This window comes from Triplophysa rosa, linkage group LG20, assembly GCF_024868665.1.
Source record: "Triplophysa rosa linkage group LG20, Trosa_1v2, whole genome shotgun sequence".
In the NCBI taxonomy this organism is placed as follows: Eukaryota; Metazoa; Chordata; class Actinopteri; order Cypriniformes; family Nemacheilidae; genus Triplophysa; species Triplophysa rosa.
In genome coordinates, this window is record NC_079909.1 from 14,073,681 (window position 1) to 14,101,437 (window position 27,757).

Consider the following 27,757-nt stretch of genomic DNA (forward strand, 5'->3'; position numbering starts at 1 on the left):
GGCGCTTTTTTCAAAATGTTAACTAACTGCTAAAACAATGTTTGCTAAACACTGCTATGCACAGACAAACAAACTAGTGGCAGGAACAAGTTAGGCCTGATATACGGACTTCTTCTGCAAGTCCCCTCGGGACGGCACTTTGAGATAAACATCATTAATACACTCCAAAGTACTTAGGGGGACATGGGTGCTACTTTGCTGGGCCGTTTGGTTTACCGTAAGGCAATGAGCTGTGCCGTTCTCTGCGCTGTGTCTGATACATGGCAGATGTTGATGACAAAATCAGCGTTTTCATGTTGAGAGCGGAACCCCGCCACATACTCCAACAATAACAAATACGTACTCAAAGATGGTTTTATCTTAAATTATTTGAAATGTATGTCATGCTGTTGAGATTTATGCGGGATCACGTGCGACGCCAAGACCAAAGGGAAGAAACTGAGGAGAAAGTAAACATAAAAATATGAAATTGGTTGAGGCCACATTTTTACAGTAATTGTTCGCTTATGGACGATTGTTTTTTAACTTGGCATAGATTTCATCTAAGTTTTATTTATTTTTTGCAAATTAGCTCTTAATCATTGATAGTTGGCAGTTAATGTATGATATGTTGTGATATGGGGAATCACAATTATCTGATGCTTTCATCTGCAAAACTTCATGACTTTCCGAAGAGAGACAGGTACCTGTTTTCTGAGATGTCTATCTCCACCTGGTGGTATTCTCCAAGTTGTACCACCTCTGATTCTTGTAAATGAGAGCAAGAAAGCCAAGAAGTTAAACCGACAGAAAAGTCATAGAAATTAAAATCACAGAGAAACAAGATGTCTATCTCAAGTGGACAGAAATCACGTAAGGGATCATGTACAGGCAGCCGGTTGTTATTGCAGAAATAAGCCCCGACAGTGTGATCAGACCGAAGGGGCTTATTTCGCGATAACAGCCGCCTGCTTGTACATTATCCCGCTTATTACACGGCTAACGTTACTTGCCACATGAGAAAAAAACTGGACATGAAATGTGAATTTTAAATATTTTATTAGCTCATTTTTACGCAATGCAGACCTTCCGCGAGGAAAAGCCGTTTACTTTCATTTTTAAGGTAAGAAACGACATTCAAATGTCACGAACAGGCAATTTGGTTGAATCATTTATAAATATTATGTCATATATGTTATTAAAAGACAAATTTATATTTCATTTGTTACCGTGTGTTATTAGTTTTGAGAGGTTGTTATCTGGGAATAACGAACCTGCAAAGGTCGCGACTGGCCAATCAGAATCAAGCATACCAACGAGCCGCGTAATAAAATGGAGTACGCAATTGAACACGCAAGTCTTGTTTTAAATAACGTTCAGAGTATATTAAAACTACACAACAGAGCCCCACAACACAAAGAGCATTAACAGTGTTGACCTTGGCTTGCTCTTGTTAATGATTTGGCCGTGGCTGCCGAATTGATTCGCTTGTGTTTTGGCTTCAGATGTGTATTAATGAACAAAAGCAGAAAGTGCAGCTTGGCTCCCAGCGGACAATGTGGTTCTAAATGGGGGGATTGTATTTGAGTCGAGAGTTTCTCCAGGGCATCAGACCTGAATGGTACAGTAGCATGAGCCCATTTAAAAGTAATTACCACAGCATGTTCCAGCGAACGTGTGTAGTCCTGCCATTTCATATGAATGGTGGAAGAACATGTTAGCAATGCTGACTTTTCCACCGGCGCGCGCCACGGGAACAGACTTCACATGCGTAACGACAAAAAGTTAAAACAAAAGTGAAAAAGGTCACATTAGTGCATAGCTGATTGTAGAGCTGGCCATTTGTGCAAACACGTGACACGAGGCTTAATTCAAAACATCTTCGTAAGTCAGAAAATCAGAGGCCACCACTACAAAAGTATCATTCACTGTCATGAAACAGTGGATGCATTTAATTGTTTGAACATATAAAAATAAACCACAACAAAGCAACACACATTTTGTACAAATAAAAACCTGAAATAGTTCCATTGACAGATGTATCTGTGTTTCGAATCGAAAAGGTGGATACAAGATTTACATAAACGAAAACACTGCAACTGATGAGCACAGTAAACCTTGTTAAGAATGTACATACTCCATTACCAAAATAAAATTCATGGCATGATGGTCAGAATCTTTAAAACAGCTGCTTAATAATAACAATAATAAAAACAATACTAATGTAACATTTCATATCGATGAGCAGTTGCACTTGATTTGATGAAAACAGTAAAGACAAATGTTTTCCTAAGGCAAAAAAAAAGGAACTATTGCCCAAAACTCGATGAGACATTAATGACAGAATCGTCCTAGGGGGCTCACAGACTGATAAAATATTTCAAACAAAACCTCTTAAGAATTATACAAGTATAAAAGGCTACAAACATTAATAAATTACATCACTGACACAGAAAACACTTCACAAGGTGCTAGTAAAATAACTTTGAAAACCATCAGGGGTGTTTTAGCTTAAATGTCAGGCTGGTCGTAGAAATGTTGTCGATATTGTTTTCTCCTCCCCCATCAGAGCTGAATCATAATACACATGGTTTTATGCATGTAAGGCCATATAAGAATTCATGTTATTTTGTTCTCCAGGCAACACCTTTTGTCTAATATAACAACAGAACGGAAAATAAAATGATGGTTAAAAAAGTTCAGCTATAGTGTCTAACGAAAACAAAACAAAACTGTTAATGACTAAGTCTATATCTTTATATATATTTTTTGTCTGTAATTAGCAAAAACTAGTAAAAATGTATAATGAAATATTAAGGAAAAAAGGATACAAAAAGTAGTCATTTAAAAAGCTATGTACAGGCTACATTCTACATACTGTGAAGCGATATAAATGCATATTTCATTCTAGAGGAACGGGTGCTGCCTGTGAAACAAACAGAGGAGAGAAAGTATCCCCATGTCGTGAAATGGATGAGGCTTATCATCAGTGCTGTCGATTCCATTCATGTAGTGTGTTTCCTAGATTTTGGCGAGTGTTTTGTAACATAGAGCAGAACCGTAATAAGAGCTACATTGCCGAACAATAAAGTAATGAGAAAATCAAGATGATTAAAAATAAGTGATTGTAGAGAAATTAAAAGAAAATTAAAGAAATTAAATCTAACAGAAAAGTGATAAATTGCAAATAGGGATGTCACAATATACCAGTATTGACAATAGTCGTGATGTTAACCGTGATTATTTGTATTGTGTTAATACTAAACATATGATAATATCATACATAATTCAGCACCAGCATCTGGCTGATACTTCAAAATATTAGGTGGTGATTTTGCACCCGTTTTTGTTTTGAGACCTAAAATAGCTACAAACTCTCTCTCTCTCTCTACATACACTCGTATTTTGAGTGTGATTCATTACCCCCCCTCCAAAAAAAGAGAAAACACAAAATCAAAAGATGAATAATTAAAATGCTGATATCATAATACACGTGGAATAAAAATATTGTGACAGCCCTAATTGCAAACAATACAGAAAGTTATAACATTGTTATTTATGCAATAAACAAAATATTCCAACCACATCATTTTGTAGAAGTGTTTTGTAATCGATATGTAAAGATATAGTCATATCAAAATAGACTATAACAGTTTTTCCCTACAAACTCACTGTAACATAAAATCTTCCTATGTTTGTAAAAACCTTGTTATTCAATAATAATAATAATAAAAACAGCCAACCAATCAAGAGCTAAAGTTGTTTATATAGTCGCTGTTTTTATATAATATTACTTACAATATCATATAATGTTTGTGCTTCACTGATGTTTTGTAAGTGCCTGGCTTTCCTCAAACTATCTATGACATGTACAATTATATTAAATCAATAAATATTATTTCTGATAGTGCTTAGCAAACAGAAAAGTACTTTTTTTGTCCCGTGTAAGTACTGCATATAACATTTTTGCTTACGGAAAATAAATTTCAAATCCCCCGGCAGTAATTGTGAGTCGTCTTTTTAGTAATACTTCTTTGACAATGATAAGCCACATCCAAAAGCAGTAATGAACTTCTTGTTTTCAACCCCCCCCAGCCCTCGACAACGCATGCATCTGGACACATGCAAAGGGATACTTTCATCACCTTGGAATGACTGCTATGTATTGTATCTTATATAATTATTATAGCAACCCCTGATAAACTGATAGCTGTAGTAAAACAGAGACAGATTCTTCTTACAAAATATTAATAGCAGGTATTCTGTACATTTTTCATATCTGAAAGTTATAAAGTAAAAGAAGAGGCAAAAACCTATCTGAGCTATGTTCTTCTTAGAAATCGAAAACCTCTGTTTGCGTTCCTGGCTTTGTCAGTTTATACTGCTCTCATCCCGGCTCACCATGTGTGGGATCAGGTCAGGCTGTTCCGCGGGCCCATAAACATCAGGAGAACGTCTGAGTCTCTCACTGTCCGTGTTACAGCAGGAGTTTGCCGTTACGATGAATCTTTAAGATTTTTCCTAGTCTCTGTTTGGCCGTCGCCATTCCCTTCTTAAGTCGCTTGGCTGTGGACGAGAGAACCGATCAAAATGGTTAGCATGTGCAACAACAACCTAGCACACTTAAATCATCGTATGCGTGATATATTATTGAAGCTGCAGCTGTGTCAATAAATGATCTCATTAAAGATGATTCCTCATTAAAGTTCACGCCAAAAAAACATTTCATTATTTACTTACATTCCAAACTCCAAACATGAGGGAGAATTTTCTCTTTGGTGATAATTCCGCCCCACTCAGTACATATTATCAGTATATAACCACTTAAAAAGTAAAAATGCAAAAATGCAGGTGTATAAAAAATGATCAGACAGATTAAATTTTTTTTGATAAATTCAAGTAAGACAATTATACACATTATATTTAGCTGAATTATATATTTCATACATTAAAATATTTCTAATGACAGCAATTTTTTCATGTAATAAAAAATTAGGGATGCACCAAATGTTCGGCAACCAAAAATATTCAGCCGAAAATGGCAACAAAAATTACGTATGATATTATCAAGCAGCAACCAGCGCAGAGAGAGAGAGAGAGAGGGCGAGCCGGAGTAAATTTCTGAATGAAAGCGTCTTTACTGATTAACTTGTGTACTTCAGACTGGAGCAGGCGGTCTGACCCGCTGCTCGCAACATCCTTGGACATCATACAGTGGTCGCGTGCACACAGTTCCTCTCTACTAAACAACTTGTCAAAGTATGTTCTGTGCATCCCGCGGAGTTTGGAGGAGAGACGTGAACTGAAATGATTGTCAGTCAGAATTGCTTGCATGGATGTTTTTTTTTTCTTTAAATCATTTTGCAGTGTAGCCTATAATAATCCAACAGTTTTCATTTATTCATATTTTTAGCTTATAATGTTGAATGACACTTTTTAATGAAGTGTTTTGTTGTCGGGGTACAGAGTAGCTACAGTACATTCTTTCAGCAGTCAGTATTAGGCCTTTGGCCAAGTGTTTCATTTTTATTCGGCTTCGGCTAAGAATTTTCATTTCGGTGCATCCCTAAAAAAATGAGAAGCTATAACTCTATTCCTCATAACTGCATTGGGAAAAGCAAACCAGCCGTGTCTTTTATGCTCCACATGGAATGTAATAAGGTTTGTAAAGTCATGACATTGAGTAAATGATGACAGACTTTATTCTAGTTCAACCATTCCTTTAAGCTTTCCAAAATGGCTGCTCACCTTTGGCGTCTGTCGAGTTCCCACGTTCGACTTTTGCTGGCGGGACAGATGAGGTGTTCTGAGACGATGATGACGACGAAGGCCGCCGCTGGTTGAGGAAGACTCCGGGGGCCATGGGTTGCGAAATGCCGGCCGTCTTGCCCGTCCCGGTGTTGTCCTCGTGGTCGGCCGGGTTGGTCTCTAAGTCCGGTGTGGGTTCTGGAGAGCTGCTGTCCTGAGAGAGTCTGTGTGGCTCTTCCACAGTCACAGGCTTCTTTTTGGTATTCTTCTTCTTCTTCTTGATCTTCTGTTCTTCCTGCAGCAGGAACTTAAGAGTTAGTTTAATACAGGCAAATCACGTCTGAACACATAAATGTGCTTTAAAAATTGAAGAACTACCTTAAGTACATGCTGGAAAGCATGGATTTGAATAAAAATCCAATTTTTATGTCAGATTGTATAAGTTTAGAGGTTTTAAATGGCAGATATGTTTTATATGGAATACAAATCAAATGTACAGTTACTGAGAAATGTGATATGTATTCTACTCACTTGTTTCTTCTTTATTCTGCATTGGACTTCTGTATAAAAATGTTATAATCTTTTCCCGAATTTGGATTTTGTTTGGGGAAAAGTACACCATACTGTGTGTGCATGTGAGATGACAATGTTAAAATAAGCTTCACCTTCTTACAGACTTGCTCTTAATAGCCTCTCATTTCCCCAAAAAATGTCCATGTGAAAAAAAACTTGAAGTATTATTTTTTCCCTCCAACACGATAGGTATATATACAATAGGGTAGGAAACAACTAGTCTCAAAAATATTTTAAAGCATTAAATGTGCATTATTCTTATTTATGGAATGAATGCAAAGCATTAACCTGATGAGAGAGTTTGGCTGCTGCAGCTGCCAGCCCCGTCTCTATAGACGCCACTCGCGCTCCCTCTCTTGCTGGTCTTTCCTGGCGCGGTACAGTCGGCCCAACTCGCGCTACAACACACAACCATATGTGATTATATTTACAGTTCCATTACTGACTGATGAATAAAAATCACTTTCCGTTACCTGTCGGGCTATATGGAGTGTCATCTGTATTTTTCCTTTTTTTCGATCTGGATTTGAAAATGGGGTTGTCTTCCTCAGACTCTAGCGATGGATAAACTGAAACAAATTGACACAATGAGGAAAAATACAGTTATATTCCTGTGTGCCATTACAAGAACTTGAGATCGTTTTGGTATCTACACAAGTATTATATTCCCACGTGACTTGATCTATGTTCTTTTAGGTCACTTAAATGTACAGTTCACCCAAAATAAAAAGTCTGTCATCATTTACTCGCCCTCAAATCTGTAAAAATGTCTTTGTTCCGATAAACACAGAGAAAGATATTTGGAAGAATGCTTGTAACCAAACAGTTCTTGGCCACCATTGACTACCACAGTCAAAAGCACCACAGTATGAAAGCAAACACCAGAACTGTTTGCTTTCATACATTCTTCAAAATATCTTATTTTGTATTCATCAGAACAAAGAAATTTAAAAAGCAATATTTCCTACTATGGTAGTCAATGGTGGCCAAGAACTGTTTGGTTACAAGCATTCTTCCAAATATCTTTCTCTGTGTTCATCAGAACAAAGAACCGTATATAGATTTGGAACAACTCGAGGGTGAGTAAATGAAGACAGAATTGTCATTATTGGATGAACTGTTCCTTTTAGAAAGCCTTTGTGCTTTAGTTTTAACACACAGACTTACATGAGAAACCATCTTTGTTTTTGCACTTCATAAACTTCAGTGTTAAGTATTTTCCCATTAGACAGGATGCTAGCGTGACACAGATGCCTGGCAGCTGTTCTTTGCCCTGCTTTAGCCTGCATGCACCTAGCGTCTTTGAACTCAAGAATCACGCAATTTCCAACAATTCAGAGTCGCATAAAAAATGTTTACAGAAGGAAGGAATGCTCGTGCGTTTGATGCGACGCTCTCTTAATGCGAGTCCAAAAGGGAATGTGCGTGCTAGTAATGACGAATTATGCTATTGGATCAAAAAGCATTTAAAACAACAGTTTAAAACTCATGCTAATGGATTATTAACAGGCTACTAATGGTCTTGCTGTTGTTGGAAGGGGTTCACAAAAAGCTCGCAGCTAAAACGGACTCACTGGAACCGCCGGGATTTAACGTTTCCTCAGCGGAGAATAAACATGCCTTGAATAAGAACCCCCCACAAGTCAAAATCAAACTCTAATCAGAAAATTGATTTACATTGTTTTTCTTCACTCTGAGGGCACCTGGGCACTTGCAAGTCATGAAACATCACTGACAAATCGCCTCGGAGGAACTAATTGGTCTTGATAATAGCGTAAACAAGCTATCCGAGATCAAGGTATGAAAGAACCGCAATCTGTTCTCCAAATGGATTTTTAAGCACGATGGAAGAATCTACCGTTCCCATGACCGAAAAACATACCATAATCAGAATCCTTAAAGCAAGCCTCAAGGTGGTCCTGGTCATCATCGAACATGTCCGAACTGTCCACGCTGCTGCTCTTTTGCGTTTTCTTAGGCAGACGTTTGGCCGGCCGCTTGCTGTTTCCACCGCCGCTCGCGACGTTTGGCTTCTTGCTGGCGGCGCCGCTGTGGGAATTGTTCTTAGCCTGGCTGTTGCTCCAGGTGGGTTGCAGACAAGAGTCTGCTGACTGCAGGTTAGCCATGGACAGCATGCCCTGAATGGCTTCCTGTGTGCTGGGGGATGCAGGTGGCTGACTGTAAGTCCATCAATAAGAAATACACAACACACACATTACTCCAAGTGTCAATGAGAATGAGAAGCGAATCGAATTTTAGGGAATGGCTCGTGCTGGTGTGGAGCAAACAGAAGCTTTGAGGGTTGAGACGGACACTTGTGTATTATAAGATGCTGATTTTGAATAGACAGGCGTGTTAAAGTGATAGTTCACCCAGAAATTAAAATCTTGTTATTTCAAACCTGTATGACTTTCTTTCTTCTGCAGAACACAAATAATAATGTTGGTAACCAAACAACGGTGGTACCCATTCACTTGCATTGTATGGCCACAAAAACCAATGCAAGTGGGTACCGCCGTTATTCGGTTACCAACATTCTTCAAAATATCTGCTTTTGTGTTCTGCAGAAGAAAGAAAGTCAAACATGTTTGAAATGACAAGAAGGTGAGTAAATGATGACAGAATTTTCATTTTCGGGTGAACTATCCCTTTAAACCAACAAAAATGGTTGATGTCACTCATGCCGAAAAGGATTTTCTGTAGCTGCTGATGACATTGAGTGGACTTTTCGTAAATATAAAGCAAAAGCTTTGCTTGTACGCATTTTTTCTTTAATAATAAGACTAAACTGAACACAAAGCCAACAGGCCCACCAACCAATCTAAAAACCAAAGATTATATTATAATGCACAGGGTTGCCAAATCTGCAGTTTTCATGCAGAAATGGGTTACTTTCAAACTGTTGCCACAGGTTGTTTTTTATTCTGCATGTTAAGTTAAATTTAGTGTATCTTTCTAGAGGTAAAATGAAGAAATTAATAAAAACAGACAGTGTTTATGGTTACTACTATAGACTGATTTTCAAGAAGAAACTGTGTGTGACGTATAATAGTGACTGTAAAATATCGTTGCTGTACTTCCGAAACCTTTGATGTTCAAATTCACGGTTTTCCAGGAGATGGAAAAACACTTTAATTTTCAATATGAATAAATACTGTGTTGTCAAAGTTGACAAGCACTTTTCAATATTTTTTATTGGTTATCTATATCTGAAAAACCCAGTGACAAACATAAAAGGGTGACTAATAATAATTATTTATATATAAAAATTAAAAACAATGAAATATGGAGATATTAGAAGGACAGCAGCGATATGCATTTTAGCTGTGGGAGTGGCACATTTTGGTATTTAGGCTGGGGTCGTTGTGGTTTTGGGCTAGTTCTGATTGGCCATTGAACTGGTTTTGTTATGCAGACCTGGTAACCCTGGTAATGCATCATATTCAACAAGTCAAAACAAAAGTAACCTATAACCTCTACACCTCTACACAAGAAACTTAATTCGACTAACACAAACTAACACTTACCTGTGTTACAATCATATTGGCTTATAAAAAAACACTAATCTCATTCTTTGCTTCGCCTGCCACTTCAAGTTGACTCTTCCATAGCTTTGTAAACTATGCTTATAATCATTTCCTCATCATAAATCTCTTCATCTCTTTCCATTTCAGAAGACGATACAACAAGGAGAACTAAGCCAAAGGAGACTATTGTTTCCACATCTGCTCCCGAGCTCGAGGTAACCGGCAGAAAAATAAGAATTTCTCCTGTGCAGATTACCACCTATTAAGTGATTAACCGGGGAGGTGGAACAATGAGTCAGGAGCGTGTTTAATGTGGTCGTAAGTGACTGCAGGCATTTCCTTCCACAATCCAGCAGTCATGTGTCGGCACAAAAATAATTTGTGAAATTAACATATTTGAGCCATGTTTTCCCTCTCCTTTTGCATTTGAGCTCATTTGCAGGTTTCAGCGCAGTGGAAATAGACCATCAAAAATGTGCCCGAAACAGCAAACAGCAAAATTAAGAGGAACAGCCTGAAGCCATTGTTGCGTTTGAGAAATTAAAAGTACGGGAGGATTAAACAAATAATGCCAGTAGATGTAAACTGCTGACATAGAGCTGTGCAAACTATTACTTTCAGCATTGTTCCAGAGACAGAGAAACACCTGCGCAAGATCTGAGTACAGTGTGCAGTTTTACAACCACACTTCAGTGCATAAGCTTGCAGAAATGGATGTTTATCATTAAAAATAATAAGACAATAAAAATAGTGTTTGTTCTTTATTTAACACTGCTTTGATTTAAAAAATTATGTCAGGAGCAATGAAGCTAAACATTCCTTAGTGCTCTTCACATTTGAGCTCCGCCCAGCACTGGCTATGAGAAGATGAGATTTTTTACACTTACATTAAAGGTCCAGTGTGTGAAATTTAGAGGCATCTAGTGGTCATCTAGCGGCATCTCCACTCCACTCCACCCCTCCCCCTACCTTTCGAAGCACTACGGTGGCTGACACAGCACTAAAAGCTGGAATATACTACACGACTTTTAACATCTGAACAGATTTTGAAAACACTACACATCACACTTGCAGACTTTTTGAAACTTTGCTGAGAAAAAAAGGGCATCACACACTACATAGTAATGTCGACTAGTCCACATTAATGATCTGAAGTGACATTTAAAGCTTGATGTCGACTAGTGGCGGGTCATGTGATTTTTTGACACTGCACCTTTAAGAAGACCGCTGACTGTTCCAAGACACCTGCGCCCAGGATGGATGTCATTCCCACCCGCTTCAGTGGGATTCTGTCACACTCCCAGCAATAATATATGTTATCTTGTCCTGCTTCCGCACGCATCATTCACACTGTGTCCTGTTTTCATCCGCAACATTCACAATTTGTTCTGCGGCAAAAGCCCTAGTTCCCTATTTATAAAACATTTTATCACATAGTAGTCGACTTCAAAAAATCTGTTCAACCCCTAGTATGTAGATAGAAATAGCTCATTCTAAGGTAATAAAAACATAACGCTTCATTATGTAAGGTCTTCATACACCTCTGAAGACATAGTTGTGTATATTATATTGCATTTCTGGCAATAGATCCTCCGATAAATTACACATTGGACCTTTAAAAACAATGCGGAAGTTTGGATCAGAACGATTGGTATTGTGCAAGAGTTACTTGAAATGAATGAAAATGACTTGAAGTGTTACTGTAAGATATGACCATAAGTCATGTACCTGTTATTACTGTAGTCAATGCCGCCCACTTGTTTGCTGGCCTGTAGGAGGTCCAGAATCCCGGCTGAACTTCCTCCTTTCTTCTTCGATACCTTGGAGTTACGGCCTTTGACATCCGTCTTAGCCTCCGTGTCTATGTGGAGCGATTCTTCATCTGACGAATCTCCACTCTGAAATTATAATGGATATGAACAACATGAAAACTGAACGCTATTTAAGAAGCTGTACATCCAAATTTGTTACTAAAAAACTTCTTACACCACTATTAGTGTAAAATAAAGTCTGTATATAATACAGCCTAACCGCAACACACGTTCCTCAGATACTAGATATTTTGGGCTTTGTGGTTTTTCCTTGACATGACAGTCACTTCTCATATGTTACAGTGTGCGTATGTTGGTCTCTGTCATGATTAACTTTCTCCTTGTAATTGGATTCACTCGGCAGTTATTATCTTCATCAGTTTTGGGGTGATACTTGGCTCCATCCTGCGCTTTTTGATTTGTGCCGTATGTTCATTTAATTCGGGGCATTAAGGGTGAATTATTGCAAGCCGAAAACATCAGTAAACGGAAAGCCTACACATGCGTTTCCTATGGACGTGAGACTGTTTTAAAAGCATCCATATGGAATTAATCAGCTACTTTGTAAAACGAAAATTAGAGATTTGGATTTTGCCCCGATTTCGTCCTGTTTATTATCAATCAGCCTTTAAATGGTTTTACCATCGTCTTATTAAAGAAAAAATGTAAACTTACAAGTGAAAATTCTGTCACTGTACACTGTATGCTCACCATCTTGTCAGCATTAATATTTCTTTCGTGGAACGCGGAAGTATATATGTTTAAAAAACTGTATACACAGTTTAAGTCAAACGTCTCTTCTTGTTTGTTCCGAAGAAAAGTGAATGACTTTAATTTAATGGTTAAATTGTTTCATTTAATACTAGATGCTGTTGATGCTCACCTTTATGACCGACGGTTGAAGCTTTGACTTTTTCGATGGCTGAATGGGCTCTTTGATGTTTGATAAAACTGTCAACAAAATCAGATGTTCAGTCTCACATAGCATGAAAATAAACATTTCTTTTTATTAAACATCTACGCAGTTCAAAGTCCAGTGTATGTATTACATACAGGCCCACACAGAATCCTCATCCTGTGTTCTAGTGATACTCCATCCCATCCATCTTCATAAACCAAACATTTAATATTTGTTAACACATTTTATCATTTTCAAACCCATTCCAAAGAATTCTGCACATTTTCACCCTGAAATCAATGCAGAAAATACCTCTCCAGATTGCATCTGGGTCTGATTATAGTCTTTATAATCATTTTCATTTCTTGTAGCTCTTAAGTTATACGTTTTATTTAATCAGAAAATCACCCTGACCCAGATCACGTATCATAAAACCTTACAGGAGAATTCTCTCTTGACAGCGTTCTTTTTCCTCCTGATTGGGAATTCGTCGATCTTAAGCTCCCCCTCATCAGAGACGTACTCGTACTCGTCCCGCACGGGCTTGGGCTTTTCCTCCTTAATGTTTTGTATAGAGCCAAAAACACTCAAATTGCTCTGAGTCTTGAGCGTCTTTGATCTGAGAAGACCAGATGATAGAAGGAAACAACACGTTAAAAAAAGCGGTACACAAAGAACGAACATTCAAACGGCTTGAAAAAGTAACCTTGCCGTCACTGTATTTGTATATATATGTAAGCAGAAATGTGCATGCCATGCGTGATAAAAAATAATCCTGTTCACGGACTTACCCCAGCAACTTCTTATGCGACATTGAAAACGCAAACTTGTTGTCTTTATGGCCGTGTAAACTTCTGTCAAATTTGTGCTCTTCCTCCATCTTCAACAATGAATCAGGTTTGCTGTTCTGCAAGACAAAATGAAAAAAAAACCCACAAATATTAATCTCAGCATTCATTCAAACTCTTCCTCCCACACACTTAAAGGCTCTTTGGTGTTTGTCGTCATCTGTCAACTATGTCTGCCACGATCAGACGTCAAAGCCCGAAGTCATTGCAGCCGATGACCTTGAAGAATATCAAACAGAGGTTCCTCTCCATCTGCAAGTGTTTGGAGAGCAGCTCGAATTGAAGGACTTGGAGTGGCTATAAACATTCCTGATGTATCTGGCATTGAATTCTCCCTCTAAATGAAAGACCTCTAATGCCTTCCGTTCACCAGAATTAGGATTCCTACAAAAGCCATTCTGCATTGTCCAACAATAATGACACGACATGCTATTCAAATGAAGGCATATGTAAATAGTTAGATGGCATGCCGGAGATATGACATTGCATTATAGACGGTTTCATCGGATGCCCTGGCCCGAAGTTTCGGTTTTTGGTCTGGCTAGTGGCTAGTAACGTAACAATTTATTTTAGATTTAATTCATATTAAAGGGATACTTCACCCAAAAAAACTTTTTACTCATCTCAGATTGTTCCAGCATGGCGCTAGCAACGGCAAGGTCATGGGTTCGATCCCAGGGGACTGCACATACTCAGATACAATGTATAGTATAATGCAATGTAAGTCGCTTTGGATTAAAACGTCTGCCAAATGCATAAATGTAAATGTAAACACAACGGAAGATATTTGGAAGAATGTCAGTATCCAAACAGATCTCATCCACCATTTACTGCCATAGTAGGGAAAATAAATACTATGGGAGTCAATGGCTGATGAGATCTGTTTGGTTACTAACATTCTTCCAAATATCTTCCTCCGTGTTCATTGGAACAAAGAAATGTATACAGGTTTGGAACAATCTGAGGGTGAGTGAATGATGACAGAATTTTCATTTTTGGGTGAACTCTCCCTTTAATATTCATTTATATAAATATGTTATTGTATAATAATTACAGGTTAAATTAAAACTACTCAACAGTTATTGATTCTTTGCGAAGGTCTACCGAAAGTTAATAAAATAACATTTGTTTATGTTGTTGCCGCTGAAACCGTCTAAATGAACATACCTTGTATTTCCATTTTGCCTCAGTCTTGTTCTTATTGTGCTCTCGAATCATCTCAAACTTCTGAACGTCACTGGGTTTACTTGTCTCTTTCTCTATGACACTCAACCCAGTCTTTGCCATCTGTCGAGATAGGAAAAGTGTCCCCAAAATGTGTTTGAACAATTCTGAACACCTAAAAACATCTAATAATGTCTAATAATTTAATAACTAATATAATAATAATTTCTTATAATTTCTAACTATATGTACTTCACCATATAGTTTTCAGTAGAACCGAAACAAACTGTTTCCCCATTAGTATATTTGCATAAGTGTTTTGTTTAAAAAATTTAATTCATTATGTGATGCCAAGACATCAAATACTGCTTTCCTTTAGCTCAGTGGTTAGAGAATGGCGCTAGCAACGCCAAGGTCATGGGTTCGATCCCAGGGATTGCACATAGAAACAAATGTGTAGTATAATGCAATGTAAGTTGCTTTGGATAAAAGCGTCTGCCAAATGCATACGTACATGTTAGAAATGTTAGGACATTCTTAAGTTTAGTTTTTAAGTGTAGTACTTTTTGGGCCTTTTTTCATGCATAAAATAAATTTTAAAAAAAACTTTCCATAAAATGATATACAAGTATTTTTTTTACTTTTAACACTTTTTAACAAAGTCAGTCTGGCTACCTCTCATCAAAATGCTATGAAATGGTTGTAACTAACCTTTAATTTTTTTGGCTGGTCCATCTTGTTTAGGATGTCCTTTGCGTGAGACTCGAGCGCTGCCAGACTCGAGGGCTTTTTCTCTGGTATAATACTCTCTTTTTCTTTCTTGCATTTCTTCTTGCCACCTTCTTTTATTTTGGGCACCTTCGGAGGCTTGGGTGCCTTTGGCGGTTTGGGTGGCTTCGTGGCTTTCTTCCTGGCTGGCTTATCTCTCGGGGGAGAGGAGATGCGGGCGGGGGACATGGGCTCTTCAGGCTCAGATAAAGCAGATGGAGGTTCCTCTGCTGGGGGCTTCGAGTTGCTGGGTTCGCTCTTTATGGCTTTTGTTGCATTCTGAGTTTAGAACATTGAGCTGGTTATCAACCACATGCTTACAAGATTTGCCAAGCTAGTACGAACATGTACAATAACACATCTTTCGATGATATCGGGTGTATGATGCTGAAACTCTTCTATGAAATCAATGGGAATATTGCATTTGCGCAGCGAGCTCACCTCTGAAATCCGAATCTCTTTGGCAAGGTCTTTAATAAGCTGCGCTGGCTTCATGTTTTCTGGAAGCTCGTCCTCGTGTTCTAAAAGAGCCTTCACAAAGAGGTGCATGTCACGGTTAAATCGGCACATGACCCCATTGTTTACATCATTTAAATCAATGAAAGAACACCATGGTACAAAATGTCAAAACAATTACACAAACACAATAAATAAAACACAACAAAAGCTCAGGTCTTGTAATTGTTTCTAAATAATCGCAGACAAAGTTCTGGTATTGATTGGATGCCGTACCTGTTTTTTAGTCCACGATCTGAAAGCTCCATTGACGATTTTGGCACCGTGTACCAAATAGGGAGGCGGCTGCTTATTTGCCTTATGTAAACCTGCAAAAGGTTTTAGGAAAATTTAGCATCATGAGTCCGACGCTCCCATCTGGATCCAAACCCTTAACTAGTGCGGTATTAGTAATACAAGATACTCTCTACAAGCGGACGCTTTCTAAATAGGCAAATTGGAGAAAGGTCATCCTAAATAACCAACTTTCCTTAAATCATTAGCGCCAATACCAAAGACATCGGTTCCCCTGTCAAAAGAGCTCAGAGCATGAAAACGTGCTGAAAGGTGGGAAGAAACGCAACACCAGAAATAAAACCGGACTGCGTTTTCGACCGGACCCATTACTGTTCAATAACAAAGGCCATTCATATATCAATCTGATTACCTCAATCCAGAGGGGCCTAAAAACAGCCGTGTGCCTTTATGGAAGGCCAGCTTCAACATTGATTACATTGGACGGAATACACAGCCACAACAGGAAATATATTCCACACCGCATTTAAATGAATAACATGAACACAAAGTGAAAGCTAAAACAGCTAAATGAGAAGCGAGCAATAGAGCTGGCCACAGGCCAACCGTCCCGCCGGGCGGGGGGCCAAGGTTTTTTCCTCTACCTGGAGTCGCACACGGGCGGCGAACACCGAAAAGATGACCTTGTAATCCGATTCCCCCCCATCTGAACATCAGATAGCCCTGAGAGCAACCGCGGCCCTCGAATCTGCCCGTTTCAATGTGCGCGCTACGGCGATCTGGCAAAATGAAGCAACGTGACGGGGGTAAAATGGTGGAAACATAAACAAGCCAGTCCAAGGCCAGATGAGGGACTTTAAACGCCAGGTTGTAATGGAGCAAGTGATTCTGCCTTTTGAAGCTAATCATCTGTGACCCCTGAGACACACCGATATAATGACTGCAATAATACTTCGGCTCTCCAGACCCTCCTCATCTGCTCGGCAGGCCTCTTCCAAGATCACGCACAGAGCGGGCGAGGAACCGTCCTCCTTACAAGTGCTTCGACGTTAGATCGTTTTTATTTCCTGTCCCAAAGTTCACCGGCGTTGATAAATGTCACGCTGCACGGGACGGAGGGGTAATTTTTGAAAGAAAAACCTTTGAAGCTGCTTTTACGAAAACAGGGAACTCACGCTTGAGGGGAGCTTTGCTGCGAACAATTTAGGTTTTGAGTGACGTAAAGAATTAAATGAAAATGAATGATAAAACACAAAAAGTGATTTTGTAGTGTGTGTGGGAGGGAGAGACGGGCCAACCCTAACTCAGTCCTGGACCTACGAAAAAGCCAAACGCAATAGACAGACCAGTTTTGAGCGATTGTATTGTTTCATCTGTCTAGTTGTTTGCTCACCTTTAAACCGCTCCAGGTAATACTTCCCCACATACCAACATGCTGTTTCAAAGTTTGGAAATGGAGTGAGGCTGGCGACCTTGAGTCTTTTTTCCACTTCGTATGCTCTGAGTGGAGAGAAACAAACGCAGGATTACAAAGACAAAGTCATGGTCTCACAGATGTGAGAAACGCAAGAACACATGCGGATCACTTTTCCTTCCATTTTGTCTTGGAAGTGCCGGGAAGAAGAGGGAAGGTTTGACGCTTGAATGCTTCAATTGCATGATCACTAGTCGTCATTGCATTTTCAAACTGCGTGTAATTACATTTAAAGTAGCAAGAAGCACCAACAAAAAATATTAGACGAGTCTTCTAATCCCGTATAATAGCTGCAGTGTGCACTAACCCTACCGTACCTAATAAAATATTTACACGTGTGCAACTGTCTATATAGTCCACTATGACCGTTCTGAAACTTGGTGATCTGACCTCTAAGCTGTATAGAAGCAACAACTCATACAAAGAGTGACAGAAATTACAATGATTTTTTACTAAAGTTAACATGATACCTTCAGCACATTAAATAAACAATATATTTTTCCTTCAAATTATATGCATATGAATATAGTAATATTTATTAGTGATTTTTCTTTACTTTAGTTCTCCGACTTTTTTACTTGCTTACTTTTGCTTGCTGCAATGCATCATGGGATTGCCTTCTTTGCAAAGAATAAATTCAGTGTTCAAAAAAAGGTATCTTACTACACAGATAATGTTCTTAAAATGGCCTTAGAATACAGGCAAAATGATGCATCCTATCAATGCTACTCGATGCGTTTTGGAACAGAGCCTCTTTTAGGAAAAAGTAGAGATCACTGACCTCATTTGCATCTCTACGCTCAGACTGTGGACGAAGTGGCCGGAGAAGGCCAAGCAGTCTACAGGAGTCAGTACTGCATTAATCCATCCTGCCATAAAAAAAGCACAAATGAACACATAAATGTTATTATTTCCGTACTTCATAAATGTGCGTGAAAAATGTAAAATCTACTCTTTTTATTGACTAGTGTCCTCACCTGATGGAATGAAGAGAGTCTGCCCTTGTTTCAGTGTGCACTTGTAACACTTGTCCACCTGGTCGGCGAAGAACATCTCGGTGTTGTTGGAGGAAGATCTCCAGCGCTCGTACAGAGACAGGTTGGCGGAGGTGGGCTTGATGAGGAAGAAGATCTTCTCTCCCTGTATGACACAAAGCACTGACATCATCAATCAACAACAAACACTATTGTAGTTTTCCCATTTTGCTGCTGGTAATAAAATGTCCTCTGATTTGAAAAAAACTGGTTCTGATTACTTGTTATATTATACACTTTGTTTTCTTAGTATAGTAATACAAATTAATCCATTATTAGTTCATTTATCACCTTTACAATTGCATATATTGAATCATCATTATAACAATTGCAAAGTATTCAAAACCACGGCTTAGGCATATAACATTTATCAAATGGAAGTCAATTAATTTTCTTGATGAATCTTGAGGATTTACCTTTAGTACATGATACCATACAGAGGCACCACCGCACTCGATATGGAAGTCTGTGTAGCTGTCTTTCACACAGATGAGACAGTACTTGGACACTTTAGGTTTCCCCAACAATGCATCGTCTGGCCAGTAGTTTTCTACCCAGGACAATCTGCGAATTATCTGCGGACTCTCCACAATACTGCCCATTCTAGATCAATAAAAGAGAAATGTTTCCTTACTGTTCAGTTTTTTGTTTCTTTGACATTTATTTTATTATTGATGGTTTGCTATATAATTAGAAAACTTCTGTTGCAATCAAAATTTGTACTCAAAATTATGAAACTGCACCAGCCTTAGTACTGACAATTGAAATAGTCTTATTGAGGCAACCCCAACATTAACTAAAATAAGCAACTTTGCATAATTTTGTATGGAAATGCTTACCTTGAGTCTGAAAACTCCAGGTTGATCACATTTAATACTTTCTTTCGGTTTGTGCTATAGTAGTAATCAACAAACTCTTTTAACTTCATCTGGCTGTTGGTTTGCTTGGTTACATCGACAACATCCACAAGAACATCAGGCCCTATAAATGCAAAGTTTAGAAGGATATTAGGCCGATATGGTATATACAAACACATTGTACAAACACTATGTCTGGGATGGTAATGCATGCAAAGTGGTGTGTATTTTATTTGCTTATGGCGCCCTCTTGTGAAAGCTTCAGGTACAAGAATATATTTAAAGCATGAAAATATTTGATGAAAGGGCCTGTTCAGTAAAACAAAGTAAAATTAGCTAATTAAAAATGTTGTTGTGCTGCGTATACTAAAAGAAAGAGAGCCACTGGTTTTGTTATATCTTTAAAACACCTAAAAGATGAACACATTAAGTTTGTAATCAATAATGTACAACTCAAAATAATCTTACCAACATAGTTTTCCACATCACTGATGTAGAAGGTGGGTGCGGGCATGGACATCCCCAAACCATCTTTCTTCGGAATCAAAATGGGCTCATTGAATCCATTCTCCTCAAGGTAATCCAGCGTCAACTGACTTCCTGACAGCTTCACCACCACATCTTCTGAACTGCAGCGGAAAACACAAGGTCAGCATGTGGCAAGGTCAGGATAGTTACTCACATAAAAGACATCCTGCTGGAATCTCTTTCAGATGTTTGGTGGAAGTGTGGAATATCAACAAAATTGGTCAAGTAGCTCCATCTTCTGGTCACTGAATGAAGTACTTAAGAGCGCGGGCCCTTCGAATCTTGCACAATGGTATTCACTTTGGCAAGTTCAAGGAACCCGAATGTGTACATACCTTGGGAACGTTCTGCTGCGTAGCTCTTTTATGAACATTTGACTGCCGTTCTGAACCGGTTTGACATCTCCGCTTTGCCCCGTGTCATGTTTATACCAGCTCTTTTTCTTTTTCACTGGCAAAATTGGAAACACGAAACCGGTTAAAGTAAATTCAACCATGATCATCACCATACACTTTCCCTTTTTTGTACCCAGTTACATAATAAAGCAAATAAATGAATCCATACATTCCCAGTATTAAAGCATTCTCAAATGTATGTGCACGTCCAGAAGATCCTGAAGATCTTTCAGATCAACATGATGGTTTGGTTTGTAACTGAAACTGTTGTTCTGTGTCATTTTAGGGTAAATCACTTTCAGAGTCGCATATGGCGTTCTAACAATAGTCTTTAATAGGATAAAGCCTATAGTATTTCAGTTTACTGCTCTAAAACAAAATTACAAACAGTGTGGTCCAGAACTCTAATATGAGTACAACCAAAGTCTGTTTAGTAAAGTCGTGTCACTCGGCGGCCATGTTTGCAACTTCTCCGGGCAGCGATTTACATCATGGCAAGAACGCATTTGGGCAGCTATTTACGTCATAGCAAACCAGAAACAGATATTTCTAAAATCGCTGGCAAAAATCTGAATTAAATAGCATATTTACTATCAATATTTAAACATGACATGAACTTTACCATAGCTTTGGTAGTCTAAGCTGTAATTGCGCCAAAAAAATACATTTTTTGAGCGCCCATATTGAGCGTTGGATTCCTCTTCATTCATTGTAATGGCAGTGTCGCATCTTGTTAATATCTATTATCTTTGGTACAACTTTCAAATTAGTTACTTTCAGATAAACATTTTAAAAACAGGTCTCGGATTTTCGGAGCCCACTGTACAGTATATATATGAACATTAAGACAACCAAGTCAATCACATTAGCATGGAAAGATACTCACAGGTGGATTTGCCGTGAGTCTTTTCACAGTTAGGACAGTGATAGATATCGATATCTGGTGCTTCATCTTCATCCACTCCCACACAGCTGTAAAACAACAACCATAGAATACGATTATTTATGGTAATAAAGGTTCTGTAAAACAATCGATAAAATACAGTGTCAACAAAACATGCAACCCTGTTAAAGTTTGTTTTATTGTGCTTTACAACAAATTAACATTTATTATTGCAGTCAGATTTCATTTTAGGTTGACATACTTCTTTAAAGCATGCTTCTGACCTAACATTGTTTTTACTGTAAGTCTTTTGTTTGTTCAGCTTTGGCTTTGGGGTTCTTGTCTTGCTGGAAAACAATTCTCCTGTTGCAGGCATCTTGTAAACGTCACTAGATTTTCCTCCCTCCATTTTGCTCAATTCATTTACCCCATTGTTTATCTCATTCAGTTGTGTTTGACTAGTGATGGAGATAAACTGCGGATTTTCTCCAGACCAAAGAGTCCATTCTATTTTTAAACTTTCTATTAGACATTAAAGGGATAGTTCCCCCAAAAATGAAAATTCTGTCATGAATTACTTAACCTCAAGTTGTTCCAAACCTTTATAAATGTCTTTGTTCTGTTGAACACAAAGAAAGATATTTAGAGGAATGTTAGCAACTGAGATTTCTGGGGTAGTCAAAAAATTGTAGTCAGAGGTGCCCTAGAACAGTTCTAAATTCGTTTTTCTAAATTCTTTGAAATATCTCATTTTGTGTTTAACAGAACAAAAAATATATATACAATCCTTTTTTCTACAATGTAATCAATGGTGCCCCATCTCAGTTGCTAACATTCTTCCAAATATCTTTCTTTGTGTTCAACAGGACAGAACAGAACCAAGAAATTTATAAAGGTTTGGAAACAACTTGAGGATATGTAATTCATGACAGAATTTTCATTTTTTGGTGAACTATCCCTTTAAAGAGCTTTTTTCTGTTCATCAGTGGAAAAAATTGTCCATCAATTCAATGCCGTAAAACGTCCTAACATGAAAAGGCCGCACCAGTGAATGCTGTTTATACGACTGTTTGCATTTTTGTCACACCATCTGCAAGGCAAATGGTTTTTCTATACTAACATAAACCCAACATAACCAAAACACATTCCTGCCATTAGGGGGAGTTGCTTATGGATCGCTGTATTGGGAGTTTCCCTTCTTATGGGCTCTCCTCCAGCAGTACAGTATGAATATCAAGAAAGCTGTCCACTCACTGGTGTCAGAACCTTTGAATCGTAGCAAAAGGGGTCAAGTTTCAGGAAAACAACGAGTGTAAGTGGGTGTGATGGGTCGAATTGCATCTGGATTAGCAGTGAAATACACTTTCATTCTTTCCTCTTCCTTTAAATTGTTATTTCTTTAGTGATTTAAATTGATTTAGCCGTGAAGCTAGCTAAAGAAAAGCAGTATGAAAAGTACCATACAAACATATATATATGATTTTGGTCATTGGCCATGTTTGGTGCCATTGATGCAAAAACGGCATCAACCAACGTAGGCTTGAATATACAACTTGTGTAGTTGGAGGGGAGTGTTCTCATAAAACACAACATAATATTCAGTTTTGCAAACAAAGCTTTTAAAATATTTCAGAGCACTTAGAACATAGCACATAAAAGCGCCGAAGTGACTATGAGCAACTTCAAAAATATTTCCTACTGTGTGTTCCATAGAAAAGAAAACTGTGTTTTGGACTCACAAGAGGATGAATAAATAATGGCATATTTTTCATTAAATGTGTCACCTATTCCTTTAAGACAGAAGTTACACAGCGTCCTGTGAAATTCTATTCAATATTAAACAACTTGGTAAGACTTCATTGAATTGCATTAAATGCTCTTTTACCTCAAATCACTTTCGAACTTGAGATGAGTTCTGGAATGCATTTCCAGCAGAGTTTAAAATGATAACATTTATTCACAGGGCCATTTTGTAGTTTAACTGTTGAAAGTCTCGGGAGAACGTCTCAAAACAGCTTTCCAGAAATAGCAACGTCTGAGAAAACATCTATTTAAAAGCAGTAAATATTCCGTAAATAAGTATCCTAATGGTTTTGTGTCTGAAATAAAGCAAAATGATCCAATGACGACTAGACAACTCCCTAAAAAACGTGGATAAAATCAAACTTTAGTTCATCTTTTTAACTTTTAGGTTATCAATTATACGTGTGAGAGAATGCATAGCTGGATTATCACTGTGAAAAAAACGTACTAAAATTTTACACGGTCGAGGGTTCAGACAAACAAAGGAGAAACATATATAGGCTATAGTTTGTGTTATGCTTAATTCAAGATTTGTATTCAAACACCCAAAATAAATCATGGCAGCACTATACAGTATTTTGCCAGCCTGTATGATAAACTCAAACTCATCCTTGAGGCATGTGCCATTACAGTATTATAACTGAAGCTTGCGCAAATGTCAAAGCTGCCGTCACAAACTAGCTATTATCGTTAACGGGACAAATCTCATTTAGAATCTAATGCGCCACTTGTAGCTGGCTTCCTGCCCTGTGAAAGAAGGGAATGATGTCATTCACTGCCACCTGAGGAGCCGCCAGCACACGCCCACCATCACAAACAGCATGTGTTTAGCATTTGGAGGTGTGTCACAGACATGTCACAGACTTTCAAATAAAACAACTTCTAGCCTGCAGTGGACAACAAGATCACTTATGAAAATGTATTCTGGTTATACGGCATTCTAAATATTAGGAACAGGAAACAAATACAACAAATTGTTGGGCTGTCGATGTATATTCACAATCGAGACAAATGAGACATACTACTATATAATAATAATAATGATACTATTGTTTCTAATTGTACTGTGTGCTTAACTATAGTGATCAGTTTTACTGATCTAAAGTAGTGTAACCTGGTTGTGAACCTGTCAAGTCAATTCTGGTTCAGAATTGCAAGGATACTGGGGCCTGTTATTGGGGGAAATGAAGAACTTTGTGAATGACATGCATTTCAATTCAGTTCTTCGTGTGTAGGTCTGTTCATCTGGATATTTATGATATTATGTCTACCAAGTACTCATAAATATCAATAAACTTGGCTCTTTCTCACCAAGAAGTACACACAGAATAGACAGTTCATGAATATAACAGATATAAACATTTGTAATATGAGGTAATGATCATTAAATATTGTTGACTTTTGTATTACCAGCTTCGTAACACTTACAGAAGTGTAATTACAAATTACAGTAGACTGAAAATATTGTGCTACTAAATGAAGCATTCATATAATTATTACTATAAATAATAAAAATAACAAAGTATTATGTAATAATGGTTTAAATAATTACAATGTGTATATTATATGGGATAGCAATTTATAATAATTATAAAAACGTATTGTTAGTATTACTACTGTATTTTAGGACTACACAAACGTGAATATCTATCCAGAATGAAAAAAAAGGGTTTCTCCCTTCATCTGACCTCACAGAATCACCCTGCACTCTCAATAGAGGTCACGGAGGTTTAAAATCACCGGGGGCGGTAAACCTCAGCAGAAATAAAAAAAAACCCACTAGCACTTGGTTTCAAACAATTCTTTACACTTTTAACATTTTTATGTGAACTGTACATTTCAGTCTGGCAACGAGAATGAGATCAGATCGTTTAATTTATAACACGCGTAGTGTGCGTTTAACCAGCTGGTGCCACATTTATATTATTACGACTCCTTATTTCTCTCACAATTTTTTTACAAACCAATAAAACATTTCCTTTCCGCAATCGCTCAGTTCATTAAAGGGTTAAAATTAAACGCGCGTAAAAACATCAGTCAGTGGACTGTAACGCTTGTTCTTTGTTTACATTCACCATGGTAGAATTTTGAATAGTTTTATCGAATAGTTTCGATTACGTTGAGAAAACAAACAATTAAGTGGGACGAAATGAGCAGAAAGCTAAAATTAGATCGCTAGTGTAGAGAGAGCTTCCATTATCGCATCGGACCAAAGTCATTCGGCTACACGCCGCTGTCAGTGATGGTTCGGAGCAGCTACACGGCAGCCCACAACAAATACATCTTAAATTATTGGCAATGATCATATCGAATACAATCTATCACAAGGGTAGATGACATACGTGTTAAAAATGTGGAGATATGAACCCAGATAAGCTCTGAATCGACAATGTCTGGCTCATATGCAGCCTTTTATGCCATGAGCAGACAACGTACACCAGTGAATACATGCTTGTTCAAATCTGTTTTCACAGATTTCTGACGCAGTTACAGGGTTGAAATATTAACGTATGTGTCAAATAAAAGACGCTAATTTGGGTGAAATGTACAGAGCAAAGCCATTCGTGTTCGCAGACACCCACGGCGCACTACTACGACAACATCAGCGTAACAGTCAGAGACTCCGCCAAAGCGCGCAACGAACGCGGATCGATCCGAGATCGCGGAAAAACCATCGAAATGGCTCCGCGATTAACAAAATATTTTTGTATAGTTCACAAAAACGTGTCAACCGAGCCAGCTAAATATAACTCCGCCTTCTTCTTCAAGCGGCCCTCGCTCTTAAGGGCAATACAAATGTAGCCACCGAAATGTGCAACTAAGGCGGACGCGAGCAAAAAAGCATCCCATCCAAACGTTATGCAAATCAACACTCACATACCTCACCGAAATATTGCCCTTACCTGCCGTGAAACCAGTCTTTGCATGCGTCGCATTCGATCATAAACTGGGTTACGTCGTAAGGTAATCTGCAGATGCAATACACGGGTACAGTCGCCATGTTAGATCAATTCACAACAACAGCCGGAGAGATGGATGGGGGCAGCAGGAACCCTCCCGCAACACAAACTACAGCGATATGAAGAGCCTCGGAGCTGCTCCTAGTTCCGCTGGACATCTAGTCCCATCCGATCCGCCTTTATAACGTTAGAAATGTTACAATGTTGCGATGTTTCCCGCGCTGCGTTAACGTGTGCATGCCCCCTGGTGACTATACGAGACTTTCATAAAGCGTAAGAAAATGTGTCCTTTCATTGTAATATCGTTACGTCAGTGTACAAGACAAGAAAAATCGCCTCGGTCATGCCGCTCGGGATGAATGGAGCTCGTTAAACGCTGCGGCTGCGTCTCAGGGTTTCCCGGGACGATAGAGACACGACATTCCACCGCCAGGGATCTCCAGCCAACCGAGCACGAGACTAGCGGAGAGTCTGTGACACGTTAACCGTACACAAGATATAACTCGGTAACGGCACTTGCCTGGATGAAATGAAGCCGTTTAGAAATGGCTTGGTTAAAAATGAACAAGCGCTTCCTTATTTATAATAACGACAGATACAGTGCCTGGCTGTATGCAAATTAAAACCAAGGGAGGAAATTTACTAGTTGTGATCAAGTCATTTGGCAGCTGCAATTGATATATATTTAGCTTTTTTTAATTATTACAAAATGCAGGTAATAAATAATACAAATAAAAGTAAAAGTGCACGTAAATGAGAAATTATTAATAGATGAACACTCAAAAATACAAAAATGTTGAAAAATATGTTTTGTTTTTATGCAAAAACTAAAATCTTCGAGGCCTACTAAAAATGATAAGGCAGGAGGCTTATCTCCAGCAGGGGGCTGGCACAACAAACATTTATTTGAAAAGAGTGATCAAAACTATAAAATAACGTGTATTGTAATACCACAAACTTATGCACCTTGCACTACAAAACCTTAAAACATGGTATAAAAATAATAACCTATGCTGTGGTCTCACCACAGTAACCATAGTGTAACAAAGATATTTGTAGTAAAACTATGGTAACGCAAACGGTAATCAATTCACCAAAAATATGGCTAATTTTACTATTATAACACCATGGTTCATTTTCCTGAAGGAACTGAGCAAGGTCATAAAGTGATAGTTCACCCAAAAATAAAGTGTCATTATTACTCCCCTTCTTGCAAAACCTGTATGACTTACTTTCTTCTGCAGAACACAACATGTTTAATATATATATATATATATATATATATTAATAACCGAAAAACGGCGTTTATAACATTCATTTCTATTGTATAGACACAAAACCAATGCAAGTCAAAAAGATTTCCAATTTCTTTCAAATATCTTTTGTGTTCTGCAGAGGAAAGTCATACAGGTTCACAATGAGTTAATAAATAATGAGAGAATTTTCATTTTCGGTTTAACTATCACTTTAAGATCCATTCACCTTTAAAAACACACCGAGAAGCAGAATTATTCTAAAAGAATAAAGACTTTTATTAAGCATTGTAAGTTGCATTCAATTTCTTTCAAATACAACACACCACAATCCATCAACAGTCACTCAAACCCAACAGTAGTTCATTCTTTTACAACCCACGAGTTAGGAAGAAACTCTGATCAACTTACATCAAGGTAACCTACTTAGACTTGCGGCAGGGGGCTGAGGGGAATACACCATATTTCTGATCACTAATGTGCAATGGAAAGCATCAGGAGGAT

General features: G+C 38.1%; 1 protein-coding gene across 3 annotated transcripts; it reads right to left on the reverse strand.

Moving 5' to 3' along the window:
* Window positions 1-1,890: 1,890 nt before the first annotated feature.
* On the reverse strand, window positions 1,891-26,542 carry phf2 (PHD finger protein 2). Of its 3 annotated transcripts, none has more exons than XM_057361668.1 (22): window positions 25,944-26,540; window positions 21,241-21,326; window positions 20,295-20,409; window positions 19,900-20,060; window positions 19,414-19,555; window positions 18,991-19,177; window positions 18,518-18,680; window positions 18,322-18,409; window positions 17,460-17,566; window positions 16,049-16,140; window positions 15,758-15,847; window positions 15,260-15,595; window positions 14,552-14,671; window positions 13,328-13,443; window positions 12,977-13,155; window positions 12,522-12,589; window positions 11,556-11,725; window positions 8,183-8,478; window positions 6,774-6,869; window positions 6,589-6,698; window positions 5,728-6,022; window positions 1,891-4,545 (listed from the first exon to the last, which is right to left on the reverse strand). In XM_057361668.1, the coding sequence occupies exons 1-22, from the start codon at window positions 26,039-26,041 to the stop codon at window positions 4,457-4,459; spliced, it is 3,204 nt and encodes a 1,067-aa protein (XP_057217651.1). In that variant the 5' UTR covers window positions 26,042-26,540; the 3' UTR covers window positions 1,891-4,456. The 3 variants fall into 3 exon arrangements, with proteins under 3 accessions (XP_057217651.1, XP_057217652.1, XP_057217653.1); XM_057361669.1 differs by having other exon boundaries at window positions 8,183-8,457; window positions 25,944-26,535; XM_057361670.1 differs by lacking the exon at window positions 14,552-14,671 and having other exon boundaries at window positions 25,944-26,542.
* Window positions 26,543-27,757: the final 1,215 nt, after the last annotated feature.